At 38.5% G+C, this 16,653-nt stretch overlaps 1 protein-coding gene across 5 annotated transcripts in view; it reads right to left on the reverse strand.

The window, feature by feature from the left end:
- The window catches only part of KIF13B (kinesin family member 13B), a 200,073-nt gene that overhangs the window by 38,356 nt on the left and 145,064 nt on the right, over window positions 1-16,653 (reverse strand). For all 5 annotated transcript variants that reach the window (XR_014310662.1, XR_014310663.1, XR_014310664.1 and 2 more), the window contains 4 exons: window positions 16,140-16,232; window positions 13,977-14,129; window positions 13,116-13,193; window positions 11,303-11,356 (listed from right to left, as the gene is read on the reverse strand). Coding sequence is in view for 2 of the 5 variants with exons in the window: in XM_082726865.1 (XP_082582991.1) it covers window positions 11,303-11,356; window positions 13,116-13,193; window positions 13,977-14,129; window positions 16,140-16,232 (378 nt within the window). In the remaining 3 variants the exon portion in view is untranslated. The remainder of the gene's footprint in view (window positions 1-11,302; window positions 11,357-13,115; window positions 13,194-13,976; window positions 14,130-16,139; window positions 16,233-16,653) is intronic.

Here is a 16,653-nt window from a genome sequence, read left to right on the forward strand (position 1 = left end):
TTAACCAATCCAGAATGGGGTGGCAAACCACAAAAATGGGGATAATCATCAAAGCACTCTTAACATCAGTACCATCTGGCAAAGAAATAAACCCCAATAAAATGTTACAAGTACAAAACCCAGTAATGGAGATGAGATGCAAGTCCTCTAAAAGCTTTAAGTCCCCTTTGATCCTTTGATAATCACTCTGCTTCTTTCTCATCAGAGTTAAATAATAGTATTTTATATTAGTTTAAGCTGGTATTCCACAGATGAGTGACCCTAACAATGTTCGAGTTTTCCTTAGTAATCGCCTGCAAAGCGAGCTCTTCCCTGCTCCTGAAGATGGATGGAGTGGAATGCCCTCTAAGGTTTCAGATATGTATTGGAAAACCTATCTGCTTTTAGCAGCAACCTAAGTACTGATCATAAAATCAATAAATCTTAAGTGATCTGGATCCTGTTTACCTCTGAGAACACCACTTTTCCCTAGGAACTCTCTCAGCACTTGATATTTAAAAAAAAAATAAAGATGGTATGATGTCTTAGCATTAGGAAACCAGGAAACAAAATAGCCATGAAGAGATGATTAGGGAAACCATGAACTCTGAAATACTTCACTGCAGGAGCATTTGTGTTACTATGAATCACACACTGATTTACATACTTTAATGTTTCTTAATGTCTTTTGCATTTAAATTTAATTGTCTGTCTGGGAAAGCCACAGTTTTGTGTACTCTGGGACATCACAATCAGGAAGCTGAACACTAAGGTCAATACTCTTTGGAGCTTCTCAGAGGAGGAAAAGCCTCATGCTTTGTTTACGGTGTTAAACTCATGCAAGGTTGTTTTGAAGACAACTTACTTAATTTGAAAATAAATTTATTTTTGTATTTTCAATTTTTCTTTCTTGTTTGGCAGCTCACACAGTGGCACTCTGTCCCTTAGGGAAACTAAGTAGCTGATTTGGAGTCGGCATCTCAGCCATTTGGTGTATAATGGTCCAGTGACAAATAATGTAGGTGTCATCTCTTCCCCAAGGCACACTCGGGGCTCCACTAGCTTCCCAGGTAATATTTCCCAGCTGGCACTCCCACACACGATGTTACTAACAAATCAGAATGGAAGCAATAACTTCTACTGTCTCGTATATTCAAATATCTCAAGTGAGAACATCTGAAAGGGTGCGCACAGTACACACATAATGCCTTAGCCAGACCGCTAGCCTCAGCGGAGGATGAAAAATGGAAACACATTTCACTTCATCCATGCTACCTTAACCATCATCTTAACCTTGAGGAATTTCACACACTAACTGTTCCCAGGTCTCGCCAATCAAAGACAGGGACACAGAATGTCTCAAATTGATCTGGGGAAAAACAGATTCTGCTTCAGAGGGAACAACAAATTTGGATGACAAACTGGGTACAACGCTCCCTCCTCTTCCTTCTGATACCCACAGATCTCTGGGGAGACATTTCACTGAAATCATTCACTTATTCTCTCTTGTAGTGCATGTCCATTCTCTTGCCAAAAAAGAAACCCGTGGTTCAGTGTCTAACTACAGACACTGCCCCTTGGGGACAAGGCAATTAGTATCTTTCAATAAATTTTACTGGCTATTCCAGAGTTATTTTCCCTTTACTGAAATGTTGGGGGGGGGTGGGGAGGAAACATCTGGTTAAAAGTACTTCAGAGGGAGATGAACTCAGGACAATGAATAAAAAAAGATATGGCCAAACACTGGACCTTTCTGCTGTCTTATGAGTTCAGTCCTCAAAGTGGAAAGAGTATGGAATATAAACTATATGCCTGGAATCTGAAAAACTGGATCTGTGACTTGTTTCTAACATTCTGCATGTCGACCAACTTCAGAATCAGCCAAGATGAGGAGATACAAGAGAGAAAACTCTGGCTTTGTTTTAGAGCCTTAAACTAGCTTCATACTTATTAGGGATTATTTGTGCTAACAGGCTGAATTCCAAGAAATAAAACCCCATTCGAGATAGCAATTATTTGTAGCTGGCATTGTAGATAAAGACAAAATGGAACAGGGAAAACACGGGAGGCTGGCGGTTGCCTTGAGAACATGCTTTGGTCTTCCTTACACACCTAGAGTTCTCCTATTACTGCTCTTCCCAGACACAAATTCTTTGGGTTTTCCAAATTAAAAATATAAATAAATAAAATAATTTTTTTTTTTTAAAGTTTGCTTTTGATCAGGGAAGTGACAAAGAGGTAAAGAAAGAGAAATGCCAGTAACATTCCAGGTCCAAAGGTGGCTTCTAATGCAAATAATGAAGAAGTGACTCATATTTGGCTTCAGCCTTTACCTGTGACACACTAAATAATTGCAGTATTCAGGAAGGCACTGCTGCCAAAACACACAAAAATCATTTTTGTTAACTGAATATTCACTTAAGCTTTTGGATACTTTTAACTGCATCAAGACCTCCAATCCGAAGATGATAAACATAGTACCTTACTAACATTAAAAAGTATAATTCCATCTAAAATGGCTTTTAAGTTGACAGTGTAACCTTGCACTGCAAAAGGTCTCAATGCACAACCAATTTTTAGATGGGTAAACAATATGCTGAAATTAATTCTGCAGCTAAGTCCATCTTGGTAGACTGGTCATAAAAAGCTTGTTAAGTTTTCACTGTATATATTAAAAAACTGCCTTGGGGCGCCTGGGTGGCTCAGTGGGTTGAAGCCTCTGCCTTCAGCTCAGGTCATGATCCCAGGGTCCTGGGATCGAGCCCTGCATCAGGCTCTCTGCTCAGCGAGGAGCCTGCTTCCCTCTCTAGCTCTCTCTGTCTGCCTCTCTACCTACTTGTGATCTCTGTCAAATAAATAAATAAAATCTTTAAAATAATAAAATAAAATAAAAATTTTTTTAAAAACTTCCTTATAATAATGAAATATCCAGTAACAGTAAATAGCAACATCACTGTAATTATATATATATATATATATTCCCCCCCCCCCATTTCTCAGGGCTCATCAAGATAAGAATACTCTTAAAAAAAAAAAAAAGATAAGAATACTCTTAAACCTTTTTATCTGTTTTACCCATCCCCCACCAATCTCCCCTCTGACAACCTCCAGTTTGTTCTCTGTATTTAAGAGTCTGGGTTTTTTGGTCTCTTCTTCTTTGTTTCTTAAATTCCACGTGTGAAGGGCGCCTGAGTGGCTCAGTGATTTAAGCCTCTGCCTTTGGCTAGGTCATGATCCCAGGGTCCTGGGACCCAGCCCCGCATTGGGCTCTCTGCTCAGTGGGGAGCCTGTTTCCCCCGCTCTCTCTGCCTGCCTCTCTGCCTAGTTGTGATCTCTGTCAAATAAATAAGTAAAAATCTTTACAAAAAAAAAATTCCACGTTTGAGAAAAATCATATGGTATCTGTCTTTTTCTGACTTAGTTCACTTAGCATTTCTAACTTCTAGGTCCATCCATGTTGTCACAATGGCAAGATTTCATTTTTTTAATAGCTGAGTAATATTCCATTGTATGTATGTCATTGTGTATATGGGCTATACCAATGTCCCACTTCTTCTTTATCCATTCATTTACAGACAACACTTGGGTTGCTTCCATATCTAGCTATTATAAATAATGCAATAAACATAAAATGTGTATATATATCTTTTTGAATTAAAGTTTTTGTTTTCTCTGGGTAAATACCCAGTAGTGGAATTATTGAATCCTATGGTAATTCTGTTTTTAGGTTTCTGAGGAACCTCTATTTTGTTTTCCACAGTGGCTACATAATTTCCATTCCAATAGTGCATGAGGGTTCTTTTTCTTCCCATCCTCAACACCACTTGTTATTTCTTGTCTTTTTGATTTTAGTCATTCTGACAGGTGTAAAGTACTATCTCATTGTGGTTTTAATGTGCATTTCCCTGATGATTAGTGATGTTGGGCATCTTTTCATGTGTGAATTGGCCATCTGTCTATCTTTTTTGGAAAAAAAAGATTCTCTGCCTATTTTTAATCAGATGATTTCAGGTTTTTTGATGTTGAGTTGTAGAAGTTCAAAATGGATATTTGATTTGCAAATATCTTTTCCCACTAGGGGGCAACTGGGTGGCTCAGTTGGTTAAGCGCCCAACTCTTGATTTCAGCTCAGGTCATGATCTCAGGGTCATTAGATCGAGCCCCACCGTCGGGCTCCATGCTCAGCGTGGAATCTGCTTAAGATTCTCTCTCCCTTTCCCTTTCTCCCTCCCCTCCTGCTTGCATTTTTCTATCACCAAAAGAAACAAAATCTTAAAAAAAGTATCTTCTCCCATTTGGTAGGCTGCCTTTTTGTTTTTCTGATGGTTTACTTCACTGTGCAAAAGCTTTTTATTTTGGTGTAGTTCCAGTAGTTTATTAGGGACATATTTTTAATTGAAAAGGCTATCAAGAATGACTTTAATACTGATTCTAAGGGATACATGTACCCCAACATTTATAGCAGCATTATCAACAATAGCCAAATCATGGAAAGAGCCCACATGTCCATCAACTGATGAATGGATAAAGAAGATACAAGATGTGTGCATGGGTGTGTGTGCGCGCGTGCACACACACAGACACAAACACAGAGGACTATTACTCGGCCATCATAAAGAATGAAATCTTGCCAGGTGCAACAACACAGATGGAGCTAGAGAGTATTATGCTAAGCAAAATAAATCAGAGAAAGAAAAGCACCATATGATTTCACTCATATATAGAATTTAAGAGACAAAACAGATGAACACGGAGGGAATAAAAAAAGAGAGAAGGAATCATAAAACAACTGTAACTACAGAAAACAAACTGAGGGTTGCTGGAGGGTAGGTGGCAAGGGAATGGGCTAAAAGGGTGATGGGATGAAGGAGGACACTTGTGATGAGGACTGGTTGTTGTGTGTAAGTGATGAATCACTACACGGCACACTTGAAACTAATATTATATTGTAAGTTAACTAACTGGAATTTAAATAAAAGCTTGAGGGGAAAAAAGAAAAAGAATGATTTCTTTTAGGCCCTAAGGTGAATTTAAGTTGGGAGTAGTTCATCAAATTCAGTTTATCTTTTTAAGATTAACCGGTCTATCAATTCAATCTTGGTGGAGCTCAGTAAAGCAATTCCAATTCTAACATGTAGTGAGCATCAATAAAAAGGGTGTGTAAAATATGGCTGGGCAAATTCCAAGCGTCATAAGCCAAAAGAGGAGACTGTTTTTAGTAGTTCACTGCTTCCTCCCACCTCCTAAAGAGCCCTAATCCTATCAAACTCTCCATTCCTGCCTCCTCCCATACCTTTTAGTATCACTTTGTCCTAAATGACTAATCTTTGCCATGATATCAATTAAAAATTAGGAGAGAAAGGGAGACATGAACCTCTTCTTGTGTCCTCTCCTGGCTTCTGAACATTGTTTCAATGAACTGGATGTTCCCATCTTACACAGGGGAAGACAGCACATCAAATTCTGTGGCCTATATTTCTGTTTTCATAATCAAGATCAGAGGGATAGACACATTAACGGATACAGAACCTGGAAATAGGCCCACACAAGTTTACAAGGTAGATATAACTAATATTCAATTATTTCAAAGCACATTTTTCTAGCACTTTAAGCATCATCAACTCCAGGTTAAAATTATATTTCTCTCTTGTGCATCAAATACTTTAAGGTAAAGAAACCAAAATGGCGCTGCTGAGAAAAGTTCTGTGATGTCAAAGGAATGCCCAAAGCAGTTTTGTCATTTTATTCCCCTTTCCCTGTCCACACTTGAGAAAAGCACATCTTACAAGTTCCCAAATATTTATTTGTATTATCTGCTTAATATGAATTAACTCCAACTCCTCACATTCGAGAACCCTCTAAATTTACTAAGATGCCTTAGTTCCTGGGCTCTTTTGACAGCTACTTTTACAGTCTTAGAAAAAGAAGCATGTGAAAGGAATCCTATATATTGACTACCAAAGTTATTTTTACAAAAGAGTAAGAGCCAAAAAATTAGTATAGTGCCAAATTTAGTCATCTTATAAAAACTACATTTAAAAATTCATTCTTATTTTCAAGGTGAAAGCAAGCATGATACAAAGTTTTAGGGTAGTAGGATAGTACTTATATCCCACTCATTAGGAAAACCTAATGATTAATTACCTGTCCCTGGATCTCTGAAAACTGAAGAATGCAGGAAGTCCCCCAAAGAAAAGAAAAGAAAAAAAAAGTCTGAGATTTTAGGAATCTGTGTACAAATTATTATAAATAAAGCTACTGGAGACCTTCTCAAACCACTACACATAAAAGAACAAAAACTAGCTACTTAAAAGAGCAAGGAGTAAAATTTTTCAATTCTAATATATGTTTTTGAAAAGGTGTTGAATTTTGACATATACTCTTTTTGCTCCTATTGAGATTTTCATACATACATATGTTTTAAATTCTAATTAAAAAAAAATATAGGTAATTGGTTCCTATGATCCCCAAACCAAATAATATAAAAAGGCATAGTGAGAAATCTACCTCTACCCCAACCTGTTAAGTTCCCCACATATTTCCACCCTCTCCCCAGGCAGATAAGTAATGGTATTAGCTTCTTATATATCCTTCTAGGGTTTCTTATGTATATGTAAGCATATAAACAGCAAATCTATAAACAGTCACACACACTTCTCTCCTGTCCCCCTCCTTTTGTAATATAAATGGCAGCATACTAATTTGTACTTCACTTTTATTTATTTATTTATTTATTTAATTATTTTTAAAAGTAGGCTTAATGTCCCATTTGGAGCCCAACACAGGGCTTGTACTCACAACCCCAAGATCAAGACCTGAGCTGAGAACAAGAGTCAGACACTTAATGGACTGAGCCCACCCAGGTGCCCCTCTGCTCTTCATTTTTTTTTTTTTTTTAAGATTTATTTACTTTTTTGAGAGGGGCAGAGGAGAGGCAGAGGGAGAAAATCTTCAGGGAGACTCCCTGCTGACCCGGGAACCCGACTCAGGTCTCAATCCTGTGACCCATGAGATCATGACCTGAGCTGAAACCAAGTGTTGGATGCTCAACTGACCGAACCACAAGGGCATCCCTCTGCACTTCATTTTTAAACATTAAGTAGATCCTGGTAATTTTTCCATATGGGTATCTAGAAGGGTTCCCAGTTATTTTTACAGCTGCATAGTATCCCATTCATTTATTTGTATGTATGGGGGGGGGTGGTATATGACATTTGCCCAGATTAAGTGTATTTAACCAGACCAAACCAATGGACAGTCTGTTTGTTTCCAGTCTTCTGCCATTATAAACAATATTTGAATGGACACTTGTACATGTATCATTTCACATGGGTATAAGCACAGCTGCTCTGCAGAGGGCTTTAACAGAATTTTGATAATTTGTAGGTCAATTAGTTTATGCACAACTCAGTCTTGAGGAATTCTTTTATGGGTAGTATTAACACATACTGAATACAAGGTAATACTATACTTGAAAGTATGATTTTCTTTGTTTCATTTAAGGCCACAGGGACCAGGGGAATGACTTTTCCTCCCTAGTAAGAAAATATAATTTTAAGAATATTTATTTTTCCCAAAACTCTTTTAAGATGCTCTGTTTTTGATGATAAAACTATTGAGGGAACCCTTCCTCTGAATATGGAGGAGCTACTCTGTACTCCCTTCTGAAGTCTGGAATCAAATCCTCTTTCCTTTGTAATCTTTTCACTTCATTTTCTAGCATCACAATTACAATCCTATATCACTAGAATCTCCTTACTCGTTGAACAGACCCATTGCATAAAAATCTTCTAACAGGTTTCTTCTATCTTTCTTCTACTGAACAGCCAAAGGTCTCTAATTATGATAGGCGGACATTCATTCAACCTAGCGAGAAGTCAAGGGATGCCCACAATGACGAGATGTTGATTAAAGCCCAGCTATACCTTGTAACCTTTCAGGGCCCATGGATGCCAGGAGTTCAAAAGGAGATAAAAATAATAGCTTCATAGCTGAATTGGGAGCAAAGTTAGTTAGTAATGGCAAGCTGGCACCTTTTGTTTTCCCTGACAACACACTTCCAGAGGGTTGGGGACTACTATGGTCAGGGAGGGGCAAGTAAGCCCAATTCTGAGGAAGACTGAACTACAGAAATAGGGGGGAAAAGGTATTTAACTTGTTTGAAGTGTATGACAACTCAAAATATACCCTGAAATAGAGTGGAGGGATACATATCCTTGTTGCTGTGATGGTACCATGGTATCAGTAAAACCTGAGAGATTGAAAATCAAACTTTCCTCCTCTTCACTAGGGTACCCCAAGAAATCAAGATGACTAAGAAAGGGAAGGTCCTGGTAGAGTAGCAAAAATATGTAACATTACATTTACTCATTTACTATAACATGTCTTGCTGAGTTGTCCCCAACCTGCCACAGAAACTGCCCTGGGAAAGGACTCCCAGGAACTCTTTGCTGTCATATCTGAAGCCGTCTTTGGTCCTCATCTTAAAAGCTAAAAAGCCAGGCACCTGGATGACTCAGTTGGTTGAGTGTCCGACTCTTGATTTCAGCTTCAGGTCGTGATCTCAGGATTGAGGGATCAAGCCCCATGTCAGGCTCCTTGCTCAGTGGAGAGTCTGCTTGGGATTCTCCCTCTCTCCCTCTGTCCCTCCCCCAGCTCATGTATGCATGCTTGCTAAAATAAGTAAATAAGTAAAAATATTTGGGAAAAAACCAAACAACTTAAAAATTCCTTTCTGCCCCAGTTTCCAAGCTACTCTCTGCTGGGTCTTCTGGCCAGCTTCTCTTCCAGCACGTGCCCATGAGTATTCTCATGCCAACCAGCTCCAACTTTAGATCTAATCCCTCACTCAGTTATAAATATGCCCTCAGCTCCCCAATCTGTCTTCGGCCCAGGCTTCCAGACCCTTCAACTGGCACAGACACCTTCTATCAAAAATGGAACTAAATCATTTTCTTCCCCAAACCTGTCCCTCTAACAGTTCATCTCTCTATTCTGTCATCCAGAAGTGCACGTCGCCCTCCTCGCCCTCCTCGCTCAACCTTTCTGTCCACAGATTCCAGAGCATCTACCTCCTCCAGAGCAACTCCCTCACCCTCCCACTGCTGAATCTCCTCCCCCACCTGATGTATCCATCCACAAATTTTTTTTCACTTTTTGCACTGATAACTGTATATATCTGTACTATATGCAATATTCTAATGTGATTTTATGGGCCACAGCCAGGAACCCAAGTGGGGTTTAGGTGGACTGTTCAAAAACACTTTCCAATTCAACTGTAACCATGTTAATGCCATTACTCCTTCAGGGGCTCCTTACCTCTTCCATTACTCCTTGGTACATGATGTTAGATCTCCGACAATCAGGCCCCTTTTCTCTGGGTTGTACCCCACGGACACCCTCTCCTTTAGTCACACTGCACGCAGTGTCATGAACATAGCAAGCCTGTTCCTCCTTCCATGCTTCTGTTCACACTGTTGTTTTCACTCCTTCCCTGCCTCGGGGGGCAGGTGGGGGGACCTCACCTTTTAGCTTAGGGGGATTATCATCTCTGCAGCCTCTCCTGATCCGTGAATAATGCCTTTAAAAGTGTCCACCCCCACCTTTGGTCTCCTACTCTACCATACTTCCAGTATAGCATCTATGTTCCTTTATTCCATTTACTTGGTGTAGATGAAGCACTGTAACTTTCTTTCAAATGATACTGTTACTTTCTCTATTTAAACAGAAGGAGATTGGGGGTAGACAGAAAATTTTGGCCACTTCTTTCAAGGAACTAAAATATAACTGGGAATTTAGATTAGATGTAATTCCAAAAAAACACAAAAAGTTGTGCTTTATTTCTTATAGATATATTTCCCTTAAAATATTTTGCTTATTTACATTTAAAAATAATGACACAAACAATTTTCCAGGAACTCAGCTTTGTTCCGGTAATCACAAGCTGTGCTGTGCTCACTAAGAACTGATCAAGCCTATCACTGGATGAGAATAAAGGAGTACTACTTAGCACACTTTCAGAGACATGGTAGGTGAACAGTGAATTAGGTGAGTTGGAGAGCAATTTATATGTCTATAAACACTGATATATATATATATATATATGGCTCATTTTTAAGATCTAGGTTACTAGGAGTTTGCCTGAAATAATGGGATATATATATATACACATACACACACACACACATTTTTATGTATTTCAAGTAAACTCCTAGTAACCTAGATCTTAAGAATAAGTCTTATTATTTATCAACTAATTGTTCTTAAGATTTTATAAGGAAAATTTCAAATGTACAAAAACAGAGTATAAAATAACTAACAACAGTAGAAAGGGTAGTATAACAAATCCCATGCAGCTATAAGCACCACCATTAAATAGACCATCTTCTCTTATCTATGCCCTCATTGTCCCCCGAGATTATTTGAAAACAAATCCCTGATTATCAGGCCATTGTATAAGACACTGTTCATTTTTACCCTCCTCAAGGGTTAAGAGAGCAATACAGAGCATGTTGCTCATAGCTAACAGTACCAACATCTAACCAGATCCCTCAAAAAATATTGGGCACAAAACTATGATATAGGACATCCAGTTACAACAATTCTGAGTACGATACTTTTAAGTAAAAGATAAAGAATTCTCTATGCTTGGAGCGCCTGGGTGGCTCAGTGGGTTAAAACCTCTGCCTTTAGCTCAGGTCATGATCCCAGGACCCTGGGATGGAGCCCCACATCAGGCTCTCTGCTCAGCAGGGAGTCTGCTTCCCACCCCCCCACTTGGCTCTCTGCCTACTTGTGATCTCTGTCTGTCAAATAAACAAAAAAAATCTTAAAAAAAAAAAAAAAAAAGAATTCTCTATGCTTAAACCTAAACTAAATTGGGAAACACTATATTAACAATAAATCCCAGCTAACAGAAGTTCTGTTCCCTTATTTTTAATTTCTTCTAGCGAATAATATTAACTTTCAGATAAAATCTTCCTATTCCTCACACATTTGCAATCATTTTATCAATATTTTACTATTACAATTTTAATTTAAATTTCCTTTTTTGACTCAAACAGGAAGAAATGTCTACATAAAAATATGAACTCAAGCAACAAAACTGGTTTTTAACCCTTAAAAAGTAGAGTAGTAAGGTCTAATAAACCTTAATTTAACTGGTAAAAAGAAATGAACTGTAAACACTTTCTAATAAATTTCACACAGCACAGAAGAAGAGGAGAAATTTTGGCATGCAAAATGAGCATGTGATATTTGAGAAAAGGAAAGTTGAATGGGAAATCGGTCTAAGACTGACAGAAAAATAGTTATAAATACTTACCTTATTGCTGCCTAGACTATAGAACGGAATAAGATCTTGTCGGCTGCCAGACAACTGAAAAAGTAAAAAAGAGAGGATTAGTCCTTTATTTTTATTTTTTTCTAAAGATTTTATTTATTTATTTGACAGAGTGAGTAAGAGAGAGAGAGAGCAAGCACAGGCAGGGGGAATGGCAGACAGGGGAGAAACAGGCTTCCCGCTGAGCAGGGAGCCCAATGTGGGGCTCAATCCCAGGACCCTGGGATTACGACCTGAGCCAAAAGCAGCTGCTTAATCAACTGAGCTACCCAGGCTTCCCTGGGATTAGCCCTTTAGGTGTGAAAGTACAGGAATCTACGGTCCTGGAAATACAAGAATTTGAAAACCAAATCAACAGTCAGATGGTAGCAGAGATGCTGTCAAGATATTTGTAAATTAGGCTAGTGTATACTTTGAGACATTATTACGCACAACTTTTTTTAAAGATGTATTTCTTTATTTTGAAAAAGAGAGAGCATGTGTGCAAGCCAGGAGGAGGGGCAGAGGTAGAGAGACAGAATCCTCAAGCAGACTCCCCACTGAGCACAGAGCACCAAATAGGGCTCAGTCCCAGGACCCTGAGATCATGACCTGAGCCGAAGTCAGGAGTTGGCCACTTAAACAACTGAGCCACCCAGGTGCCCCTCACAATTTTTTTTTAAACTGAATTGAACTTTAAGGTGGGAGGTTTATAAAAGATCAGACACCCAGTTTACCCTGAGGCAACAACAAGTAGGACATGGGTAAGGGATATTTCATCTGTTTATCCCCTTCTATTTAAAGGATACCAGCTTAATTATTTTACCATGTCCTCATCTTACAACTTCCTTCTCTGGGTATTCGTAGCAGATATATAAACACAAACTATTTCTTTTAAACCACAGTTGATATTTCTCCTAAATACCGACCTCTGTAAGTATCTGCATTTTAATGTATCATTTTTTGAAGAAATGAGATTTCAAGTTGAAATAAAGTGATATATTCCTTAATGTTCCCAATCTTTCATCCTGAGATCATTAGTGATGTCATTCAGTCACTCAGGGGCCACATGTGCCCTCCCGTTTGATACTCTCCCTACTTTCACTATCGTCTCTCAAACATCAAGGGGAAGGGTCAGCTGCTCTTCATTATGATGCTTGTACTGTCGTTTTTCTTAGTGTAAAGTTAACAAAGGTAATATTTCTCATATCCGTATCTTTGTCAAAAGTAAGGAAAGGAGAGATAAATCACACGGCCACAATCATATTTCTTTGTGAAGAATTATTTGTATGCTTAATATGCACATAAATTATACCTCTGTTTTTAAAAACAACAAAAAACTTAAGACACTGTTATGAAATACACCTAAGATGTTTTACTCATTTATACTATCCTGGACGGCCTTTAAGCAATTGAGTTTGTAAACAGAGTCCAGACTTCTCAACTTATAAATAATTAAGTTGGGCCCAGAAAATTCAAATGGCTTGCCAAAGGCACTTGGGCTAGTTTTGCTTTAGCTCAACAAACACTCACTGAACATCCACTCAGTCACTGTGCTAGGCACTGCTCATACAAAAGCTGTGAGAAACAGGAGAGATGAACTTAAATGGACACTGTCCCTACCATACTGGTAAAGACAGTGACAGAGGTGTGCACAGATGCTACAGGGTAGAGAACAGGGCATCCTAAATCAGTCTGGAGAAGGAAATGACATCTGAGATGAGAGTTAAAGGATACAAAAAAGAGTTATCCAAGGAAAGAAGGGCAGGGCAGGAGAGCCCAGGCAGAGCACAGAATGGGGAGTCCATGTACTCACTCTGTTCACGTTGGGAGAACTAATACTCCTCCTACTTAGCTTCCCCTTTCCTGTCAACTGTTCCTTCACTGTAACTTCCTGTCAGTCAGAAAACATACAGAGGAAAAACACAGATCAGAGACCCACCTCCAAATCAGTACCATGCACAGCAGTGTTTGAGCTACCATCTCTACACACATATTCCTGGTTCTTTAAATCATAGATGTTTCTTTATGCCTTGGAAAGACCTAGTTCTAAACACTGTGGAGTATTCCAAGTTACCTAGATTCTACATTCTTTTCTGTATCTATTGACGGCCGCCTTGAAGCTGACCAAACAAGTTAGTCCCAGGAGAAAATCACCAAAATTAGATCATTCACTTTTGTTTTTCATAAGGATTTTTGGTTAAAACCAAAAAAGCCTCCATATTACTATGTAAAATACGTTTAGGGTTCCACTAAGGATTAGGTATACTGCTGGCAGGCATCTCTACTATCCCTTTGAGAGATCCACCCTAAAGCTGTGGCAGGCATGACCAGCTAAACAAGAAAGGGCCCATTCTGCCACCTTCCTACATATTTCTTCAGCAACGTTATTGTCCATTATCAAAGAATTTTTAAAGTAATTCTTCAGCCAGCAAGAGTTAAGTATTTTCTCCCATTACCTCAAAGCAACTTGATACCATTTAGCACCTTGGTAAAAGTAAACTTCCAAGTGGAGCTTTTGTATATTCACAGACTTAAGTGACAAATTTAATCTAAATTAATATGCTGCACTTAAACAGATGCTTCCAAAGTTTAGATGTAACAACGCTGAGAACTGCAGAGAGGCGAAGAGAATCAGGCTGGGTCTGCACCGCTACTACCAGCTCTGTTGGCTAACCTGGCGGAGACGATCTAAAGTGAGAAGGTTCTCCACAGCCAGCACACTTCTGAGGTATTTTTCAATATAAGCCTCTGAGTCAGCAGAAGCTGTGTTTTCAACATTAGCTGCCATTCTTGCTAATGTTTCTCGTTCCTCTACTCCCTGGGCATCCTGGAGAACAGAAAGTTGTGTATTAAAATTAAGTACTCTATAGAAGAAAACATAAAAGCTTCTTAATCTATACAAACATACACACAGAGAGTACTGAGCTAACAAATGGGATGTATTCCAAAATTCCATTTTAACGCCAGCTTTTGGAACTCAAAATGCATTTTCCCAGAGAAATCGTGGTATAAATGGTGATCAGATTAACTTGCAAGGTTAAACCCAATGGCACTGAAACATAGCACATTCTTAATAAAACCGTCCTCTGCTTTTTTCCTACTGCAAATGAAAATGTTATTGGTTAGAAAGAATTTGGTGGAAATAGCTAGAAATACAACCAACCACCACAATACTTCAGAAATAAATCACTGAGGCAAGAGACAGGAATGAGAAGCTGGGGTCCAAACAGTGCTAGCAGGAGGCAGATACAAGAGAGTAAGAATGAAAGTAGGGCGGCTTTCAACCCTTTCCCTCAGCAGCCGACCATGGACTACATGTTCAACATGTGGCAGCTTCTAAAATTGGTTTTAATCCTCAATCCTCAACACAGGCTACAGGCAGTGTAGCTCCCACCAAGAAGAAAAGTATCTGGGTAAATTCTCACTCACTGTGCTTTCCCCCAGAGCCCAGCCCTGCTCCTCTCATGTGGGTGCCCCATGCATATCAATGGGACGCTCACAAGTCAGGGAGGGCTGTTAGTGCATTTAATCATGTCAGGCTAGCTTGGCTCATAACAAATTACTCTTCTCAGAGAAAATCTGATACTTTATTTACTTGTGAATTTGTTATAATAATGTCACAAACTACAAAATATATAGCCATATGCCACTGCATCTTAAGATGCCATCAACTTCAAGGAAAAAAAAATATTTTATACACCACTAAGGAGAAAAAAAAACTCTGCCAATTAACTTTAAGATATCATTTATAAGACACATTCTAACATCAAAATTATTTTTAAAAATTTAAGCGAGCTTTTATTACAGATAAAATATGGAAGAATCTGGAAGGTGGCTTAAGTTCACAAAACTTCTACCCCCTATAGTGATTCATTTGGGCCTTTTAATAACCCTGAAAAGAAGCAATCATCCTCATTTTATAGATGAGGAAAAAGGAAAGCCACTAATTGGCAAAAAAAGACAAGATCAGGAGTCAAGAGACCAAGTCCTAATCTTGCATTTTTTGCCAAAGTACAATCTGCATCTCCACGCTCACTCTTTGATTTCAGGCAGTGAGTGTCACAGAAGAAACTGCTCTACTCTTTTCCACGGTCCTTTTCTTGGAAGCCTCCATTCCCCTACCCCATTACCAGCTGTGCCACAGACTGGATGAAGAAATCTGGGATTAAATATTAGGAAGCACATATATGAACTACATCATGCATCAAGCTTCCATGGTGGGGGGCGGTATTATAAACTCCATATGCCTGATTCCTATGACTTTCTCAGTTTAGAAAGAGAAGTAACAAGAAGAAAATAATAGAAACTATAATAATGGGAATTACAATCAACTGCTCAGTGTGTGCACAACAACTTATATATATATCATCTCATTTAATCCTTAAAAACAATCCTGTACAGAAGCTATCACTAACCTAATCTAATAAATGAAAAAAATTGAGGCTCCAAGTAACTTACAAAGTTCACCTCACTAATAGGTGACAAAAATAAGATTTCTGTGTGATTCCAAGACACAAGCCTGAATCTCTGTTTTCAGGGACGTGCTATGTTACGTCCCTTTAAGGGGGACAATATTGTTACCTTATGTCTTCTAGGAGTGTTGATTTGCTTTTTAAAAGGAACTCCTTTAACAAAATACTAAAACCAGAACCTTTAAGCCACAAATATATTTTACAATGAATCACATTAAGATTAGGAAATTTCTTCTACAAATCTATAGTGTTTATCCAAATACACAACTTCATTGACTATTTATTTCTTAGTAGGTGACTTTCAAGGAGTTAGCTCTTTTTACATGTTTATTTTTAGTAAACTCAAACTTCATATGATCCTTCACCTCTGGAATATTGGAGACAATTTCAAAAGTCACTCCACAGCCAGGAATAGAACTTCGATGTGACATCTTTTTTAGGAGACTCTGAGCAAAACCCTAGAGAAAAAGAAAAAAGAAAGATATGGTTTCCTACCTCAAAAACTGAGTTTTCATTAACAAAGAGCTCAAAGGATACTGCATTCACCCTAACCAAAAAGAAACAGCATATTTCTGATATAAACAAGCTGAAACCCAAATCACAAAATACAGGCTCTTCAACTTTGTCTCAGCACACAAAATCAATTTACTAGGCCCCTGCCCTTTGGCAGGTCCTACATCCAGTATATGAAGAATATAAACCCAAAACTCTGGAAACTGACACTGGGCATCTGGTTCAGGTCTACTTAAAGGCTACGGAAATAAGACTGTTGACTTCGATAAAATAAAATGACCTTCCTAAGATGTGAGTGAGGACTGGTGACTCTTACACTTTTTTTTCACCAGTACGATGGACATCTTGCAGCATGAATATTGACAA

Source organism: Mustela nivalis, assembly GCF_964662115.1.
Source record: "Mustela nivalis genome assembly, chromosome: 4".
NCBI classification, from domain to species: domain Eukaryota; kingdom Metazoa; phylum Chordata; class Mammalia; order Carnivora; family Mustelidae; genus Mustela; species Mustela nivalis.